At 38.8% G+C, this 19,382-nt stretch overlaps 2 protein-coding genes across 3 annotated transcripts in view; one reads left to right on the top strand and one right to left on the bottom strand.

The window, feature by feature from the left end:
- Positions 1 to 10,307, top strand: part of LOC105838201 (26S proteasome non-ATPase regulatory subunit 1) — a 45,068-nt gene extending 34,761 nt beyond the window's left edge. Inside the window, exons 11-14 of the mRNA XM_012683571.3 lie at positions 6,619 to 6,953; positions 7,567 to 7,919; positions 8,912 to 9,257; positions 9,714 to 10,307. Of these exons, the coding sequence (XP_012539025.1) occupies positions 6,619 to 6,953; positions 7,567 to 7,919; positions 8,912 to 9,257; positions 9,714 to 9,784 (1,105 nt within the window). The 3' untranslated portion in view covers positions 9,785 to 10,307. The remainder of the gene's footprint in view (positions 1 to 6,618; positions 6,954 to 7,566; positions 7,920 to 8,911; positions 9,258 to 9,713) is intronic.
- Positions 1 to 19,382, bottom strand: part of LOC105838202 (5-hydroxytryptamine receptor 2A) — a 51,411-nt gene that overhangs the window by 6,048 nt on the left and 25,981 nt on the right. Inside the window, exons 3-5 of one of the 2 annotated variants that reach the window (XM_012683572.3) lie at positions 14,090 to 14,322; positions 5,856 to 6,090; positions 2,921 to 3,302 (exon numbers count right to left, since the gene is read on the bottom strand). In XM_012683572.3, the coding sequence (XP_012539026.1) occupies positions 2,921 to 3,302; positions 5,856 to 6,090; positions 14,090 to 14,322 (850 nt within the window). The remainder of the gene's footprint in view (positions 1 to 2,920; positions 3,303 to 5,855; positions 6,091 to 14,089; positions 14,323 to 19,382) is intronic. The other variant, XM_012683574.3, reaches the window with a different exon arrangement.

Below are 19,382 nucleotides of genomic sequence, written 5' to 3'. Positions count from 1 at the left end.
AATTTAAATAATATTAGCTCAAGAGAGCGTAAATGTGTTATTAATTTTTCACTTTTGCATGAAAGGAAGCTTGCATGAAAAATTTTATTTATTTCCTCATGAAAGAAATTACTCTCTTTTTATAGTATTATCGGTTGTGCCAACTGTATCGAAGACAGTCAATACATAGTGTACAATTCAGTCGTATTCTACGTTATTAAATTCAATATAATTCAATTTGTAATATAATATAACAATTGAGGGAGAAACATCCCGGGGAGGACTTTGAATACTCCGCGGTTATTTAATTCAACAAGATCGACGAAAAGCAACCGGCTCCGCGAGAGGCAAAGTCCTCTGCGCGCAGTAGAGAGGCAATCGTCGTTTGATGCATTCAGAGACGCGATCCTAAGTGCATTCCTTTATTAGAGGTTCACGTGGGGGGGGGGGGGGGCAAGAGTAGTTTACTTAAGTACGCGAACCACTGGCGAACAGGCGAAACTCACCTTCTGCGACCCTCCCCCCCCTCCCCCTTCCTTCCACCCTTCGCTCGTCCTTTTCGTTCCCGTCCGGAGGTTGGTCCGTTTTGCACTTTGAATGCCGGCAGCTAAGTGCAATCCACTTTGAGGCTGCCGTGTATAAATGGGTTTTCTCGTCGCGGTGACCTTTCTGACGCGTCCGCATTCGCGTTTTCACGTGAGTCCCGCGAGAATTCAGGGAGATTTCCGGGAAATTCGATCGTCCCAGGAAACATGCAAGACTCGGAAAAAATTCACGCGAGCGGCGTGAATTGTCGAACGTGCGATTTTTATCCGCCGTATCCCCCAATAAGCAACTTTTGGTTACGTCGCTTCGTAAAATGTATCGATGAAATTTTCAAAAATCACGCGGATATTTATTTACTTTAGGGATTATTCTTTCACGAGATTAAATCGCGCGCGTATATTGTCGGATGGTTGGCGCGGAATTAAATTTTTCAGCCTTCCAAAAGGATTTCGCGCGATCTCGGATTTGTTTCAACTTTTATGGCGGATGTACGAAACTTTAAATATATCATTAAAGCCAAAGGGGACCCGCTCTCGAGGGGGATTTCGTTACTAATGCGTCCATTAAGAGGTGCAAGAGTAAAGAAGGAAGGATCCTGGGAAATGGAAGCTGCGCAATCTGAAGTATTACACAATCTAATGATTGCACCAATTTACTTTGAAAGATTTTCGCCTTTCAGCGGTATCCGATACGATTCCGCCCTTCCGTTTCTCATAAGATCTTTCCGGCCGCTTGCGTCTGGAAAATCCTGCGTGTCTCGAATCGTATAGATCTTCTCGTTTTCCAAAGATTTCCGCCGCCCGTGGAATCCCATTCCTCCTCGTGAATCCTCGCGCGTGCTCCGCTACATTCTGAAATTTCCAACATCTCTCCCGACGGTTCCCTTTCTTTTTTTTTGGCATTCTTATTCCCTCTGATTTAATGAGTTTTTGTTTCGTTTCTGAGGTTATTAAATTCCCTCGCATTTTATTTCCCGGCCGAGGTCTCTCGTCGATCCGATCGTTCGGAACGTTTGAACTTTAAACGTGCCTCTCAACGCGAAAGGGGGGAAGGTAGGAAATCGAAGAGGCAGGACAGCAGATCGGTGGATTATGATTGAAACATATTTTACTGCGGGGTAGGTCGGAGAGGAGTCTTTTAATATTCCGGCCGCACTCCTACGTTCTCATTCCACTTGCAGCTTGCGTATTCCCGTGGATCGACGCTGGAAGCTCTAAACGACGTCAAATATAATTCCCCCTCTCGCAACTCTCTCTTTCTCCCTCCCTCCCGTCTCCCTCTTTCCCCCTTCCTTTTTCTCTCTGTCATTTAATACATTTGATATCTTGAAGAAGTAAACGACGATTCTGTGTAAGGACATCCTAAGAAATCTATCTTAGATTTTCAGATGAACTTAAAGTTGATTTTTCTCAACTCACATTTACCTTTGAAAATTAATATCTTATCAGAAATTCCTTGGTTGAAGGAATTATTGAAATATAAAGTTTTCCCCAAAATATTCTGGGAGCAACGCGCAACGGGCTGCGTTTTTGGAAAATTTTCAAAGAGATTAGAAAATTTTTGGATGACAATATAAGATTCAAGGTGAGGAATATTCGAGGATAAAGTTATAAAATTTGGCGTAAATTAGGTAGCATGTAAATTAGGTGTGAATTTCAGACGCGAGTGTAGAATGTAACAGGAAATTCTTCACTTAAGATCGTCGATGATGGTTGTGTGGATTCTTGGTACATCGTATGACATAAATTCGCTGGAAACTCTCCGGCTGCCGCCGTAAGTTGATTTGACGCAAGGCTAACCGCGTCTCGCGGTAGTCACGATGTTGTGCGAGCCGGAGTGACAAAGTGACGTAAATTCGTGCCGTCGTATTGCCACGGAAACGTGCCGCCGTCAGGCACAATGGCGTGTTTTTAGAGGCTGCGAGTTACGCGATGGATATGTCATTAATAATTGCGAAAGCATCCGCCGCGAAAACTCAGACGCGCATGGAAATTTCCTCCTCGCGCGAAAATTGCGCCGGGGGTTAAATCGTCATCTGCCGAGCATCTCGCGCAAATAAAACAGTACGCATTTGATAGTAGCGGAAAAAAGAAAAACGACGAGAAACGGAAGAAGCGATAAGATAGGACGAAATAAAATTTTTGAAAAATTCCATGAAAATTATACAATTGTGTAAAAGATTGTTTCAGAGAAAAATAATGCTTTGTTGATTTGTTCGTTTCTTTCTCAGTCTTTACATCTAATTTATTTCTTCCCTTATTTTGTTTTAACTATATATTTTATTTTTATTGTATTTGAGTTCGGAAAACTCGCATATATATTGCGATCGTGGAATAAGCTTATAAAAAGATTTGCAATTCGCAAGCACATATTATAATTACAACATTCACCATACCCGTTGCGGAAACTGCATCTGCGCGGTGATGGGCCGTGCTGTAGCTGCAAAAATTGCTGCTGCTGCTGCTGCTGCTGTTGCTGTTGCTGATGATGATGATGGTGATGATGATGCTGGTGGGTCGTCGATTTTGATGGAGTCTGACTGCTGTTGGCCATCCCCTCGAGACCCCTCGACAGCTTCAGCATCTCCGCGCCGAAGGCGTGAAGGGCGGACATGGCCGAGGGTGGTGGCTCGCTCTCCTGTAGCCAGAGTTCGTGGGTGTCGAGGGTGGTCAGCTCGGTATCGGTCGACGTGCCGGAGGTGTGTTGCGGCGTGCCGCCGCTACCGCCCGAGCTCTTGTTCAGGAGGTATCTCCTCCAGGTGCCCCGTCGCTCGAGCCCTGCGCGAATTATCGGGGGATTTTAGCGATTAATCGGGGTTTTCTTTCAATCGGGGAAAGGAAGATGATTCCGGTGATCTTCTATTTTATTCCCTGAATGAGAGGGGGGATGTTGCTCCCTTTTTACTTTTATTGCGACTTTAGCGACTAGGCGATCGGGGAGCACTGGAAAATGTAGGATTTACTCTTCGTGCGGGAAGGGAGGCGCTCTTTTATTGAAAAACACGAGATTTCAGTGAATTAGCGACTTTGAAGATTGAAGATATTGAAGATTGAATTTGCCTTTTTCTTCGATTTGAAGCTTTTTAAAATGAATTAATGCGGGAGCTTTCTTCACCAGGAGACACTCAACCGTTCCTTGCTAAGATACTTTACAATAATTTCTGTATTCTACTTAAATTAGTACTATTCAACAAAAATTAATTGATTGATAATAGACGAATTTTATAAGTAAAAATTGCCCCTCAAAATATTATTTATTTTATTTACTGTTTTCGAGCAAAAAAAAATAACATGAATTAAATTTCGCTCGTTCTTTCCCGAATTTGATTTTGCTGATTTATCTCTTCTCTTAAATTAACAAGGTACTTTTAGTCTGTCGATAAAAGTTCTGGCTGTAATGAGGCACTTAAAGGATTTCTGTGTCATGTCCCGCAATCTTTCAATCCTGCGGAATACTAAGTGCCCGTGAATGGAGCTCGCGCGCAACGGAGTATCGATTAATTTTCATATCGGCGAGCAGAGCCGGACGGGGCCTTCTTAGCATACTGTGCCGCATCCGAGATCTTTGCATAATGGCCGGCATTTGCATATCTTCGCCGTGGACGTCGACATGCTTCCGTTGACGTGCCGGCGAAATTTCTTGTCGCGGAGTGCTTCTAGACAGAAGCCCCCGGCCCAGTCCTCTCTCCCCCCTCCCTCCCCCGTTTCATCGATTCCGGGATCGATCCGATGCGAAAAAAGGGAAAAAACGAACCGTGCTAGCACCATTAATCATACGACAATCGCCCACTAGGCATCCCCCCCCCCCCCGATGTTGCATGCCGAATTATTTATACAGTAATGGCGAATTGCACACGCCAGAGAGATCCGCGAATAGATAACGAATTCTAATTGGATAATCTACGAAGAGAGCAATTACATCGTAAAAGCTTTGTCGCAGACAACTTTCAGGGTATTATCTGGAAGCCGTGTAGAAGTTTGAAAAATAAAATTCATTAATTGTTTGCATTTTTAATTCCACAATGTGTGCACGCGACTCTTATTTCCTATAAAGTTAGCCGCGGGAAAAAACTTTCGTCAAGTGTGCGTTTTAAAACACAATAATTGTGCAACGCGGCACGATAAAATAGAGCGGCATGAAGTTGGTATGCAAATTCCACTCGAGGCAGTGTATAATCGGAGGGGGTTGCCCAAGTAAAATCAAAGCGACAATAGACGATGTGGCTTCCGGCGAAACTTTCCTTGTGAAAGAGAAGGAAGGACGATAGGGTGGTTCTCTCCTGCGGGAACGCTTTGTTGAGGGGAACGAATTCGGGCCAGCGTTCTCGGGAAAACGTTTATGAGACGCCCTGCAGACACGATATCCTTTGAAGTCCCGGAAGCCAGCCGATAAATCGGAATAAATAATTTTTATCAGGCAGAGAAACTAAGTCGCAGCTTTCTCTCCCCGGCGCCTCGCTCATTTCTGAATAAAACGTATTCCCTTGGGGGGGAAAAAAAGCTAAGAAGTATTATTATCGCGCGGAAAAGGAAATTTATTAGTGAAAACTGCTGTACTTTTTATGAGATTTGTTTCAGTTTATTTTATTAAAATATATATTATATATTTTTTTTTCTACTTTATCTACATGTATGAAGTTTGAGAGAAAAATTAGTAAAAAATGGTGAGCAATAAGGCAACATTTAAGAAAAGTTTTTTTATCATCAATTTGATGGGAAGAAAATGGGAAGCTGTAGGAGTGGTCCATGAAGTGATGAAAAGCATAGATGGAAGAAAAATACTTTTAACCACCTGTTGTTATTTAATTATATTTTTAAAAGCGCTTCTACCGTAGAAACTTGAAGTATCAAGGATTTGAACGTGTAAAAATTTAGAGAAAATTTGAGAGAGAGAGAGAGAGAGAGAGAAAACTGTAGAATTTTTTAAATATTTTCGAAACGTTCATGTAAAAGCTTTATTATATTTTTAGGTTCTAATAAATCAAGATGAATACTTTAAATTCTTCAAGATGCATTAAGATCTTTAACTCTACAAATGTTTAGTTAAATAAATTTATTTTATTATTGTTATTATACCATACTAAAAAAATACAATTAAATTAATTATTTACATGTCTCTCTCTCTCTCTCTCTCTCTCTCTCTCTCTCATCGTATTTTATAAACATATGTCTAAACAAAATTAATCTATTTCTAAAATAAATTTATGGCAAAATAGACTCGAATAGAAAGTATCAAATATTGAAAAGCTTGAGTATCTCGCGAGTATCTCCCACAAAGGTATTAATTGATGTTGGAAAATGGGATAACAGGCTAGTGCATAGTACACTAACCTGCCGCGGAGGATGCACCCTGCGGGGCACCCTGAGGGGCACCTAACCACCCCGATGACCAACCTGCTCCTGTCCCTCCGATGTTTTGCTGTTGTTCCGCTAACAGTCTTACTGTCAACGCATACGTTATCAGCATCACTCCCAGTGGGATATAGAAGCAGATTATGCTGCCGATTAATTTATAGAGGGGATCGGGAATCTGACAGGCTCCGTTCACCAGCACTGAATCATCTTCCTGAAGCAAAATGAGAAGATAGATCTGTTAATTACTGTTTGATTATTAACTCGTGAATATTCGATTGTGTCAGGCGGGTGGCGACACTATTAAATTAATAATAAATTATTATCAATTAATTAGCACGTAATTAAAATTTATGAATGTACATCCATTTAAATACCACAACCTTTTAAATACCGTACTGCAACATATTATTTTATTGATAATGTGTAAAAGAATTAATGGTTTAGCAAATTTAATATTAACGAAATTTCTCTTAGCAAAAGGCAATCCATTTTTTATTGTGATACATTCGAAAAATTGTATATCTACGTAAAATCGTAAAATAAGCAAGTGGAGATTAATTATAAAACTTGATCGATTAAAAGCATGACAAACATAAATAGATATAAGCTTTGATTAACAGTCTAAAAAAAGAAAAAGAATTGTTGAGATTAATAACAATGGGTGACACACAAATGTAACAAGTCGACAAATCCGAAAGAGTTTGAAAAAGGATTTTCTCGATTTTCTCAAATGTTCCAGGACTCCGGAGCAATGTCCTAGCGTTGTGTCCCTCTTAGCGGAAAGCTATAATCCTCACGTGAGGTACGGCGCAGCGATGGCCTTGGGCATCGCCTGCGCGGGCACCGGCCTGAAGGAAGCTATCGCTCTGTTGGACCCAATGACTAATGATCCTGTCAATTTCGTCAGGCAGGGCGCTCTGATCGCATCTGCCATGATTCTGATCCAACAGACGGAATCCACGTGTGCCCGTGTTAAAGATTTCAGGGCGTTATACGCCAAAGTCGTCGTGGACAAACACGAGGACGTGATGGCTAAGTTCGGTGCCATCTTGGCGCAAGGAATCATCGACGCCGGTGAGTTTCTTTCGAAGCCCTCGTATGTGTGAACAGTCTGTGATTTTATTTTATTCGACAGACAAATCTGGAATTGATTCTTCCCTCTTTAAAAATTAAAATTGCCAATTGTCCTATATTTTGTTTAGCCACGTTTTTCTTATTTGAATTTAATTTTAGTATCGAAGGAAATGGGGAACAACAGTTTTATTTGTGAACTTTAGCGAATTGCAGATTCGCATTTATGGAAAATTTAAAACTTTGGCTCCGTGAAATTTACTCCTATTTGTGCCTTAAAATTATATGAAATTAGTATATGAAACATGCTTTCCTCGATTTTTAGAATTTTGATTGCTTATCACTTGTTAGATCCATAATTAAAACCTTACATTTCTATTAACTTTTGAAATTCTTACTTTTTTTTTTTAAACACAGTTCTCGCATCTTAAATTTTTTGAAGCACAAACAATTTCGTGAATTTTTAAGATAGATATCTCATATCTAAAATTATCTTAAACCTTAGCATTTTTATTCTGAATTATCTTAATTCTTTTAATCAATCGGATCGTGATAGAAACTAAGTCAGTTAAGAGGAATTGCGGATTAATTTGAGCGGACTTGCGCCTTTTTTTAGGTGGTCGTAATGTGACTGTATCCCTACAATCGCGTACGGGGCACACAAACATGTTGGCGGTGGTTGGTGCTCTAGTATTCACCCAATACTGGTACTGGTTCCCGTTAGCACATTGCCTGGCTTTGGCTTTCACACCTACGTGTTTGATCGCCCTGAATGCGCAGCTAAAAATGCCCAAGTTAGAGATGAAATCAAACGCGAGGCCAAGCATCTATGCTTATCCTGCGCCCCTCGAAGAAAAAAAGAGAGAGGAACGAGAGAAGGTCACCACCGCCGTTCTTAGTATTGCGGCTCGCGCCAGGAGACGTGAGACTGAAAGGAAAGCCAGGGACTCCCACGAGAAGATGGAAGTGGTAAGTTTGAAGAAAAGTTAAGAGAAATGTCAAGAAAAATATTCTCTTATAGCTCGGCCAAATTAAACTTAGCAAAGAAAACATGTATAAATAGTAGCAAACATATTCAAATTTCATATACACCTTTTTTTTCAGCGTGAATTATACGTATTGCATGCTAATGACAATGAAATATTTATTTATCTCACTTGAAATAAGTTGAAAATATTTTAAAATTATTTTCATTTAAATCTTAGTAACTATTAATTTAACCGATATTATAAGATTCATGAATTTTTTCTAGAGTGTTGAATTTTTAATTTTATTGAGTAGCAATATATTCTTTAAATATTTGATATCTTGAGAATCTTTAGACGCTTTAATTTTTAAATATATTTGATCAATTTTTAAAAATTTTAGTTTTTATTTAATTTAAACTCTTGCATTAAAATTTTTTAAAGATGGCTTTGCAATTTATAAAGTTTTATATTTACGCTAAACTTTCTAATATTTTAAATTTGTTTAGTTCAAATATTTTTTTATCATAAAAGTTATGGATCGTGCTTAATGTATGTTTTTATTTATTAAATTCTTGTTTAAAGATTTATAAATAGATTTAAAATTATATTAATATAATATATATATATATATATTTCTGTTTTTCTATATTTTCTTTTGTTTTTTGCATTTGTTTGCGTCATGTGTATGTATGATATTTGCATATGTACATATGCATTTTATTGAAATATTGTTTTTATTACTTAAATATAGTATATTGAGCCTCAAATAATTTCCATAATTTTTATGAAATGGAAAATGTTGTGCATTTCTTTTATCGAAAAATTTATTTTACTCAAAATATCAATAATCTATTAAGATTTTTCTTATTTTGGGGCTTTGGAAAAGATGTAGTGATTTACTTACATAACAAATTTGTAACAAATGAAAGGACACGCTAATAGATTTTCGGCATTTGCCTATATAAGAAAAGACAAACTAAATAAAAATTGCAGGATCCACCTTCGGAAACGAAGGAGCTTCACGAGGTAAAAGAAGCTGCGTCTTCGAAAGAGAAGGATGACAAGAAGAAAGACGAGAAAGAGACTAAGGAAACCAAGGAGACCAAGGAGAAACCCGAGAAAAAGGTAGTAAAAGATGATGAAAAGGAAAAGAAGGAACCCGAGCCGAGCTTCGAGATCCTCCAGAATCCTGCGCGAGTTCTGCGTCAGCAATTGAAGGTCATTCAGCTGGCCGAGGGCAGCCATTACACCTCCGTTAAAGATATTCAAATTGGTGGCATTGTCATGGTTAAACATATGCAGACGGATACTGAGGAGGAACTCGTCGAACCCGTCGCCGGTGAGTGATTGATCTTATATTTGTTGATTAAAATTTTTTTTCAGAAATTAATTTTGAAGGAAAAGTAATTTCAATTTTTAACAAACAATGAGAATGACTGAATCGGAAATTTCGTTATGTAAAACAACAATTTTAATATATAACCACATGTTTTGAGATATTTATTAATCGCTGGATTTCTAAAAAAAAAATAAAGATTTAATTATTAAACATTTTTTATTCGTGCATATATTAATTTACACAGTCGTGTAGATTTTGTGCGGAAAAATTATTGGTGACCTATGATATATTTTTAATATGCTTGCACTTTGACAGAGAAAGAGAAATAAATTATTTTACAAAAATAAAATTACTATAAATCTATAAAACTAACTGAACGGGTCAGAGAGTTTAATCCGTTTCTATTGGAGTACGTCCTCGATAGGTGTGCGCTTGAGCACTTCCGGTTTGTTTCAGCCTTCGGACCGAAGCCAGAGGAGGAGAAGGAAGCCGAACCACCCGAGCCCTTCGAGTATACCGAGGATTAAAGGCCGGAAACACACGTCAGCCCGTTCCGTCATCCTGTCGCTTGCCATTCGTCATCGCGATGGCATCGCAATACTCTCGTCGTGTCGTGACTTTTTTTTTTAATATCCTCGCCTCTCTTTTTTTTACATTCGGTTTTCTTCGTGTCTATTTAATCAACGTAATACTCGGCCAGCTGCAATAAAGCCGTTGCGTCAGAGCTACTCGTGTTATTAGTCTCCTATCTTACAATCCTTTAATTAGGTTTCTAAGGTTCTCTAAGAATTCAGAAGATTAATGAACAGCACGTCAAATTATTACTTATTTACAAAGCTATAAATAGAAATATTTATGAAATGCGTATTTAATTTTTTTATTCTATAGAAATTAATTTTTATTAACAATAATACAAAAGAAAGATCAGATTATGAAAATTATTCATATATTTTTACGTAGTGATTGTAAATAAATTGGTAATTTACTTTCTCATAAGTTTTGTTACTTTCCACGTATACGTTTTGTATGAATAAATTACATTTTTTACGGAGAAATAAGTAATTGTAAGTCATTTTTATATTTCTAATTAAATTTCTAATAATTAAATGCTCAATTTTTACATGTCACAGTTTTCTTCTTAATCCGATATCCAATGGAAAATAACTAGGGAATGACTGATCGAAGTAACTATATATGTATTTACAATATTTTAGTTTATACTGCAGTTTTAAAATATTACAAATTTTAATAAAACATTGTAATACATGAAAAATATAATTGGTTCACTAATCGTTCTTTTATACTTTATGCTAATTTGATTGATTCTTAAAGTAAAGAATCGGAAAAGTTTAATAAAGATTACGATTTTTGCAGAAAAAATATTAATAAAATACATAATATATATAATTTATTTATTTATAAAAAAAATCAATTTACAATCAGCTTTTATTAAAAATGTCTATTTTTTTCTATTCTTGTAATTTCACCGGAATAATTCTTGCAGGGTGTGACGTCAGTAAATAAATGGAATGTCGGCACTTTTCCGCAACATGTTATTTCTCGCGAATCACTTATTAATAATTTAGACTTGCGGACAAGACGATCGCGTAGTCATCCTTACACGTCTACTCGAGCACTTTATTTCAAAAGTTAGCGCTTCCGCGAGACAATACACTCTATATTTCATCGCGCTCATCGTTAAAGTTTGACGCGGGGCTCGCGGGTCATCCCGTAGACATGAATCTTCCTTGAAATACGCTTCCGCTCTCAGTCTCCGTCGTCCGTAATGGTCAGCTCGTGTTCCGCTTCTACGGTGGTTGCCTTGATCGAGCGCGGGTCATAACGTCCGTCAGTGACTGCAAGGGAGGAAGGAAGTGGGAAGAAGAGATGAGGAGATGGACCACTCCCTCGTTGCAAGATCGTAGCCCACGCACGTGTACATCCGCCAGCACGTGTTACCGGAAGGTGCGAATTCCGTTCGACATCATCAGTTGATAACACTCGACGTGAAGCCTCGCGGGAATCGAAAGTCGGTTGGAGATGATGTTACCGCGCCCTTTAATTTTCTACGTAGGTTTTTCACAGATAGAGTAGAAGGTTGAGAAATCGAGAGTTCAAGGATTTGCTGTCTGCGTTACGAAATCGACGAAACAAAATTATTCCACGGGAGATTTGGATTTGTTATGTTTTGAAATGTTCCAGTTTATAAAAATGGAAACATTTAAAATCGGCGCATCAAAAATGATCAAACTAAAAATTTCTGATATCAAAGTCCTTAAAAACGGAAAGTATCGATTTCAGTACTCTGAAATTTTAACATGCAATTTTACAGAAATTCTGAAACACACACTGCTAGAAATGTCAAGACTGAAAAAAATAAGAGAATATTCAAAATATAAAAATGTAACGTAAAGTTTTTTTTTTTATCTGTCGTTTACTCTTCTCCATCCAACTTTGAATCTTAGATTAACGTATTTAAAACACATTTTAATCGAGAACGTGAAAAACTTTGCTTATTTCTGGAAATTTAAATAAAACATTTTTCTATTGTATACATGTTTTTACACATCTATTTGTATTTAGTAGATATCTGCAAATTTTGGTACGGCTAAATGTTCATTAGAGTGTTTAACTTGACGTAAAATTGAAAACATATTTTTCAGAAATTACTGAAGCTATCGATTTCAGTTTTTGCGCGTTTGTTTAGACAGGGAGTGGGATACCCTCTTGAAGCAAATGATTATACAATGCGAAGAAAAAGCGCGGAATACGCGCGAGTATGTACAATCGGATGGGATTTATTTTTTGCTGCCTGGCGGCGTCAGACACGAATTTCACTCTGGGCGTCGGATGGAATTTTGAATGAGTACATGGCGGCCCGCGAAATTTGGATCAATACTCAAGTAAGGCTTGAAACGCGCTGGTAAATGGTGTTGTAAAGTTGCTGAAACTCGCCCAACAAACTCGTCGATGCGGCGCTCTGCGGCGATGTTCGTCGCGTCTCGTCTCATCTCTCTCTCTCTCTCTCTCTCTCACTCTCCCCCCCTTCGCGCGCGCCGTGAAACGAAAGTAGTTCGCACATTTGCAAGAGCAGTTTGTAAGCTGCGGCAGCTTCTACGACGATGAACACGCTACGGGGTAAGAAAATAACTTGTTAGACGTGTACACATTACATCTATCCCCGGAAAACCCATAACGCTCCGGCATTTTCCACCGGAATTTGCAGTCATGTTTTCATTCGCTAAAATTAAAGGCGACACGTATAATTACTTTGTTGTCGCGCGCAGCTAGTCGGTTCTCCGGTGCGCCATTATTTTTTACTTTGCTTAAACACCCTTGACGCAAATGTAAAACATAAAAATAAGAAAAATGCAATAATGAAGAATAAGCTGAAGATAAAACAGGTTTCATGTATATCGAGCTCGAAAATAATTATATTTAATTAAAATATAAAAGTAGCGTGCGCATTTTCTTCGAAAAATATGGTATACCAATGGAAAATAAGCTGAAGGTAGAACAAATTTCACGTATATTGAGCTGTAAAATAATTAGAAAAGTAACGTGCGATTCTTTGAAATGTACATTGCGCATTTACTGTACTATTCAGCAATGACGAAAGGCATGGGATTTGGACGATGACGTTTAACGTGATTTTCGGGACGGTTGTGGCATAAAGCCGCATTGAAACGACGGCCGGTTGAAGGGTTAGTCGGGGATTTACGAGGGGGCGTACACCAAAATAGCGGACAACTGTTTCATAATGTAGCGTCGCTTCATCTCGTGCCGTTAATTTCACTTGAGCGGACGAATATCGCGCCCGCCTCCTCCTTTCCGGATGGGGGGGATCGCGGATGAAAAACGGCGCCGCGACGTGTGTGTATGTGTGTGTTTATGTGTGTGCAATCCTGTATAAATCCATCCTGCTCTCCTATCCTGCATCGGGAATGATCGATGAGCGACGCTTCCCGCAAGCGGCGATAAACTTTCGGCTATCGAGATTCGCGTCTGTCGCCCCGAGAAGGATTTTACGGGCGAAATCTCGCAATCTTTTCATCATTATGGAAAATTGAGTAGGACGTTCGCGGAGCAAAAAATTATCGCGGCCACTGTAAGCTAACTGTGTATTCATATCTAGAGAAATGTATAATTTTTCAGGGCTATAACGTGGAGCGAGTGAAAAACTGGATGGGAGAAAAAAATGTTGGATATCTCTAAACTGACAAAAAAGTTGGTGATTTTTTTAAAAAAAATTGTATATAATTCTTTTTACATGGAAACTTTGTTCTCGAAAAAGATAATTTGTATGTATAATTTATTTTTAAATATTAACTGTCCGAAAGAGAATTTGAAATTTATCTGACAAGTAATTGTCTTTGTCCAACATTTATGAGAATATAAATGAAAAGAAGAACTTTTTACGCAAATTTTATCCTTGAGAAAGATGATTTGTACTTGTAACTCATTTTTAGTTATTAATAAAATTGAGAATGATAGCAGTGAGATTCGTCTGGCCAATAACTGTCTTGTTCTACTTGCCCGCTTGCCGGGAGAATATAATGAAAGAGAAGAATTCTTTTAACATGAACTTCATTCTCGAGACAGATAATTTGTATCTGTAATTCAGTTTTAATAATTAGTGAGAAATATAAATGAGAAGGAGTGGTAGTAAAATTTAATCAATAATTGCTTCGTCTATGTTTAATATTTGCGAGAACATGATGTAAGGGACGAAGTTGAAGAACCGGGCGATAAAAGGCAAATAGAAGATCTCGATTGGAAAAAAAAAAAAGAAAAGAAATGATTATCGCTGACGTGAAATGCAGCGGCCTCACCTTCGAGTACATCAGGCTCAGAGGTAGGCTGATCGCGATGCTCAGGATCCAGACAAAGGTGATCTTCAGCGTCACCCTCTTCTTCGTTTTGTTGCGCCCGAATTTCATCGGGTAGCGCAGGCTCAAATAGCGGTCGACGCTTATGGTGCACAAGTGCATTATGCTGGCGGTGCAGAACAGCACGTCGAGGCAGATCCAGGCGAGGCAATAAACCGACGGCAGCGGGAAGTATCCTGCGAAACAAAACGGCAAATGAGTCTCTCGCGTACGAACGCGCGCGGAACGCGGCTAATTAAATCCCGGCTCAATTAGCGGCGTCTTGGCGCGCCGTGAGATAAATTTCAATTATCCCGACATTCGTCAGCGCGGGCATTTTATTTATGCGCAACAGTATCGCTAGATATTTTCCCCCCGCATTAAACGGGCTTTAATGTTGTGACATTAACGTATTGTCGTAAAAGGAATTAATATGCGTACAACAAGTGAAATTTTAACGTACTAAAATTCGCACGAAAAAGATACGTTTCTGAGAAAAAGTTTCTCTCGCACGCGCGACCGTTCCGCTTAACGTTAGGCATCGTCCTATTGTGCTTTAAACATTGGAACGGGAGAATTGTGTGAATTATTATTGATCGGCGGGCGATGTGCAGAAGTGACTGCCCTTGGCTTCTTAGTGCAATGTTATACCGAGACGGCATCAATACCATGGGTCGCCGGCGTGTATGATAACGCTAGACAAGCAATTTACATGCGTAGTTTATTAAGTAAACTCCGTAAAGGGCGCAGCAAATTTCCTTTAATCCTCGCTAGATTGCATTCGGGGCAATTCGGAGCCATTCGATATTAAATTTTCAATTTCGCTGGTCCGCCCGATGATACGTGCAAATGGTAATATTATCGCAAATAGAAAGCTGTTATCTCGAGATTGATGCTGCACCGATTTTATTCTTTGTTGTTTTTTTTTTTTTAACGACCTTTAAACTTTGTTTAATAATTAATCCTCGTAGAGTCGCTGTTATTCGAATCTCAACGGGTGCTCTCTCGGGTTTTTTCAATTATTCATTTTTGCAAGCTGCCAAAGGCCATAATTGATACGCCCACTCTTCGTTAATAAACGTTTTACGTCTGGCGGACGTGGCCACGCAAAAACTTTAGTTTGTCGAGCAACTTTCGGCTGTAAAACTTCACCGCCAAAGGTTACCTGCTAATCATTTTACGCGCGTAATTAATGAGTCATAAATATACTTGCTCTGCAATCTTCTTTGCACAGTTGCTCTTTTTGCAATATAAATATTTCACGCAATATGGGGAGAGGGGGCGGGGGGTTTAACAGGAATTTTATATTTAACGCTCAAATATTAGATCAAACGTTTAACTCGTATTTAACAAAGAGTAAAGCTTCGATCGTGATAAAGATTATATCTTTTAGTGTGCTTTAAAACCGTTTAACCTCAATATAATAAAGATCCCGCCTTATTCTGCATGAAATTAAGATTCAATTAAGATTGCGATTTAATTTATTCCCAAAGTATTTCAACAAGATTAGTTGTTAGATACTAACGCTAGAAAAAGGGTTAGCCGAAGGGGCAGCCCGCTCAAAGGGTCAACGGTTTTCCCTTAAGCACACAGAGGCCATGATTAACCTTTAACTGCGAAAGCTTCTCTTTGACGGAGATTATTTAAATTTCTCAGTGTCGTGCAAATGTCGCGTGCGGGTGTCGCGCTCGCGGGATCGCGTTCCCCATTGGGGAGGGATGGAAGTACCGAAAGCAGAGATCCTGTAGGTGAAACGACAGGCGGTTAATGCACGAAGGAGCGAGGGATTAACACAACTCCGCGTGTCGAACGAAATTACCGTCTCGTGCCCGCCGTGCAGCCCCCAGAAACTGCATATTCATGTGCGCCGCCGGATTACCCACCGTGTATACCGACGATCTAATATTTCGCTGTGTTATTAATGCAGTCGCTGTATACTTCGCCGTGATTCTGCCTGCTTGCAAAATCGTCAGTCGTCCCCCGGAGATTTGCACGCGTACGCCGTATGCCGTTTATTCCTAAAGAAAGGCTCTACTTACGATTCACGTGTGCGGCGTGTTATTCCAACTGTTGTATATTATATATGCATTTCATTTGTGATACCGTGCATTTGCAGTGAAAACGTAAAGTATGAAACTGTGCAATACTGAATTTCAGTCGAACAAAATCCAATTCGGGTAAAAAAAAAAAAAAAATATGTATAACCTTCTTGAAGTCACAATTGATCGATATCGACTTTTTGCACGATTGACAGACCTTTATGAAATTAAAAGTGAAGGGCCCTTTCTCCGTAATTGAATTTTATGCGAGTGCGAAATTTAAAAAGAAATCTATCACATGGACATTAATGAAAAAGTAAATATGTAGGCAGTACAAATTTATATAAATCTCGTGTATCATATGTAATTCAATATCATAATGTAGAATATCTCACGGTTATTACTACATTTTAATAGCATAAAGAGGATTTTATATCGTAATGAAAATAAAGCCTGGATGATAGTTACTAAGGTGAAATATAATATAATAATTTTGATTCAATATTATAATCAACTTTCAGTAATATTTAGTAATATTTGATAACTGTTTAATAATCGATTGATTACTATTATTATATTATTAATATAATTACTAAATATAACTAAATATTTGCTTACACCAATTAAACATTTAATCGAAACTATTTTATCCAAGCTCGATCATTTTTGTTTTAGGTTTCTTCTTTCAGCGTATATATATTTTGATATTAATTATATTTTAATTAATCTTAAACATAGTGGTAGTTTTCGAGCGATAGTTTTCGAGTCATATGTCGGATTAATTCAATCCGATCAACGATATAAATGATTAAAGTTGGCTAATATTATCGCGCGGAATTAGAACAGCCAATCAGCTGTTATTAATTTGACATTAGTTTAGGTGATATTGACATTTGCTGTTGAAATTATTTTGTCCTCCTTACTTCTTGCGCGTTATTATTACACGCACGCTATACAGCACAATCATAGCTACTATCGATGATTATTAATTACATTGACAATTATCGCCGTACAGCTAATTACTAAAAGCAAATTCTAAATGCAGGCTCCGGTTAATCCGATTTTCCGGCGGAGCTGAATTCTGATGGAACGAAATAAATAAATCGTTATTTATTCGAGTAAACGTGGAGCCGCTGTAAAACTAGGTGGAAATTTGGGGACAATAGCTCGTTCATCGAAACCGGCTCGAAATTCGTTGTAACACGCATGCATGCATGCATGCGTGCATCCGGGCGGCGTGAATTTACTTTGCAAAATATGAAATTTTTCGAAGCGGCGAATCGCTCGGCGTGCGGCCTTGGCACTTGTTTTCGCGCGTATACACAGCGCGCGCGTTGTGTTTACACAAGGTCGACCCGCGTTGCCGCTTCGCACGAGCGAGCGACGCGACGCCGACGTCGCGACGTTAGCCCTCGGAAACGCGAGGATTGCGGCGCGGCGCGGGCACCGACAAGACGCGGTACGAATTAATTAGCGCCCGCGGAGTCGCTCGGCTTTCGTTGTTTGATGACTCACGCGGCGTTTCGACTCGGCGATTACCAACTTGGCGGTATTTCTTGGCGATTCGTCTGTTTTATTAAAGCGAGGAAAACGAAATTATTTATTATTCGGAACGTTTCATAATTTACGTTAATCTTATGTTAATGGCATTTATTCGGATGTATATACGAGCCGGGAAACTTGATCTTAATAATACGTACGTGCAATAAATGTAAAATATTCCACAATAAATCTCCTTTTGTGAAAATATATATTTAAATTTGGTATAAAATTGCATTCTATTACATCATCGCTACCTAAATCGCTCGAAAATTAACGCCAGTTAATTTTCGAAGGTGTTGCTGGCGCGCACGAAAAATAAATAAAAATAAAAAAATATATAAAACATATCGATAAAATAAACGGGAAAAAGCTGCGGTAATTATTGTTGTTTATTTATCGATAGTATCGATAATAGTAGCGTGTCTCGTGCGTTCCCAGGTGCGCGAACGTGCACTCGATGGAATTTCAATTCAGTAACGCGCAGCCATCGCTCGACTTCGCGTGGTGTCGCGCTTGAGAGGCGCGAAGTGTGACGCAAATCGCGTCGTGGTTCCCAACAGTTTCCGGGATCACCGTGCGAGAGGGATCGAGTCCCCGGGCGATCGGCGTCGGTTAATCAGTAAGTGCCGATCCGCAGTTGGCCCCGCGTGTTACTCTCGTTGTAACCGCGACGTCGGTGCACCGAGAATTCGCGTCGAGACGCGTATACCGCCGGGAATCGCTCGTCGAAACGGGACGATTCTCGAACGTACACGTCACGCACTACTCACGACGACGATGTATCCGCTCCCATACAGCACAGAAGCTTTCAGCAACAACATTGCTGCAACGTTACAATATTACGAGTTGCAATGCAATAGAATGGAATTCATTTACTTCAAGCATATATACAATGCCAAGAAGGGACTTGGTTTATAATCAAGGACTTATCCAAGCATCCATCCCTATCTTACAAATTTTTTTATCACACACGTACCTCCATCCATCCGTTTAACTGTCCATCTATCTTAACCAATACCTACATTTTCTCATTATCGCACGAATTTTCCTACAATAATAATTTAAACTTTATTCTCTTCAGCATCTCATGGCCAAGAAGAGAATCCTACGTAAAATACAGTATGATCCTATCTAAACATTTTTCTCGCACTATCTTCCTATCATCACTTTATTTACAATCTTTTTTTCTTTCAACCTATAATTATATACTCTTATAAATAATCTCTCTCACTTTATTTACTAATCTTTACAAAAATCCTTTTTTTTATCTTCTCTTTTTCCCTTAACATTCCTTTTGCCGTTATTTTTATAATTCCTAGATTCCGTACTTTGTTAGTTGCCCTTATTCATTTCTTTTCTAACATGTCTATCACAACATATCATATCTTATTGCAAAAATCCTGTCTATAATACAATCTAATCAAATCTCATCATTCTTCTTTTACCTATCATTCTTTTACCTATCATACCTAGTTTCTCTGCACTTCCTCTCGCGATCATATTCTCTCTTAATTCTACATCTCCTATTCTATTCTATATGTATCTATCAAATTTTACTATCTACATCTGAAAACCAAAGGATCCATTTCACAGTCCCGTCTTGCTCCCATCGTCGTACTGCACACTTATGCCAATCCTTCTGTCCTTACTGTCGCCCTCGTGTCATTGTATCTTCT

This window comes from Monomorium pharaonis, chromosome 5 (assembly GCF_013373865.1).
Source record: "Monomorium pharaonis isolate MP-MQ-018 chromosome 5, ASM1337386v2, whole genome shotgun sequence".
Classification (NCBI taxonomy): Eukaryota; Metazoa; Arthropoda; class Insecta; order Hymenoptera; family Formicidae; genus Monomorium; species Monomorium pharaonis.
This window is presented reverse-complemented; position numbering and strand designations above follow the sequence as displayed.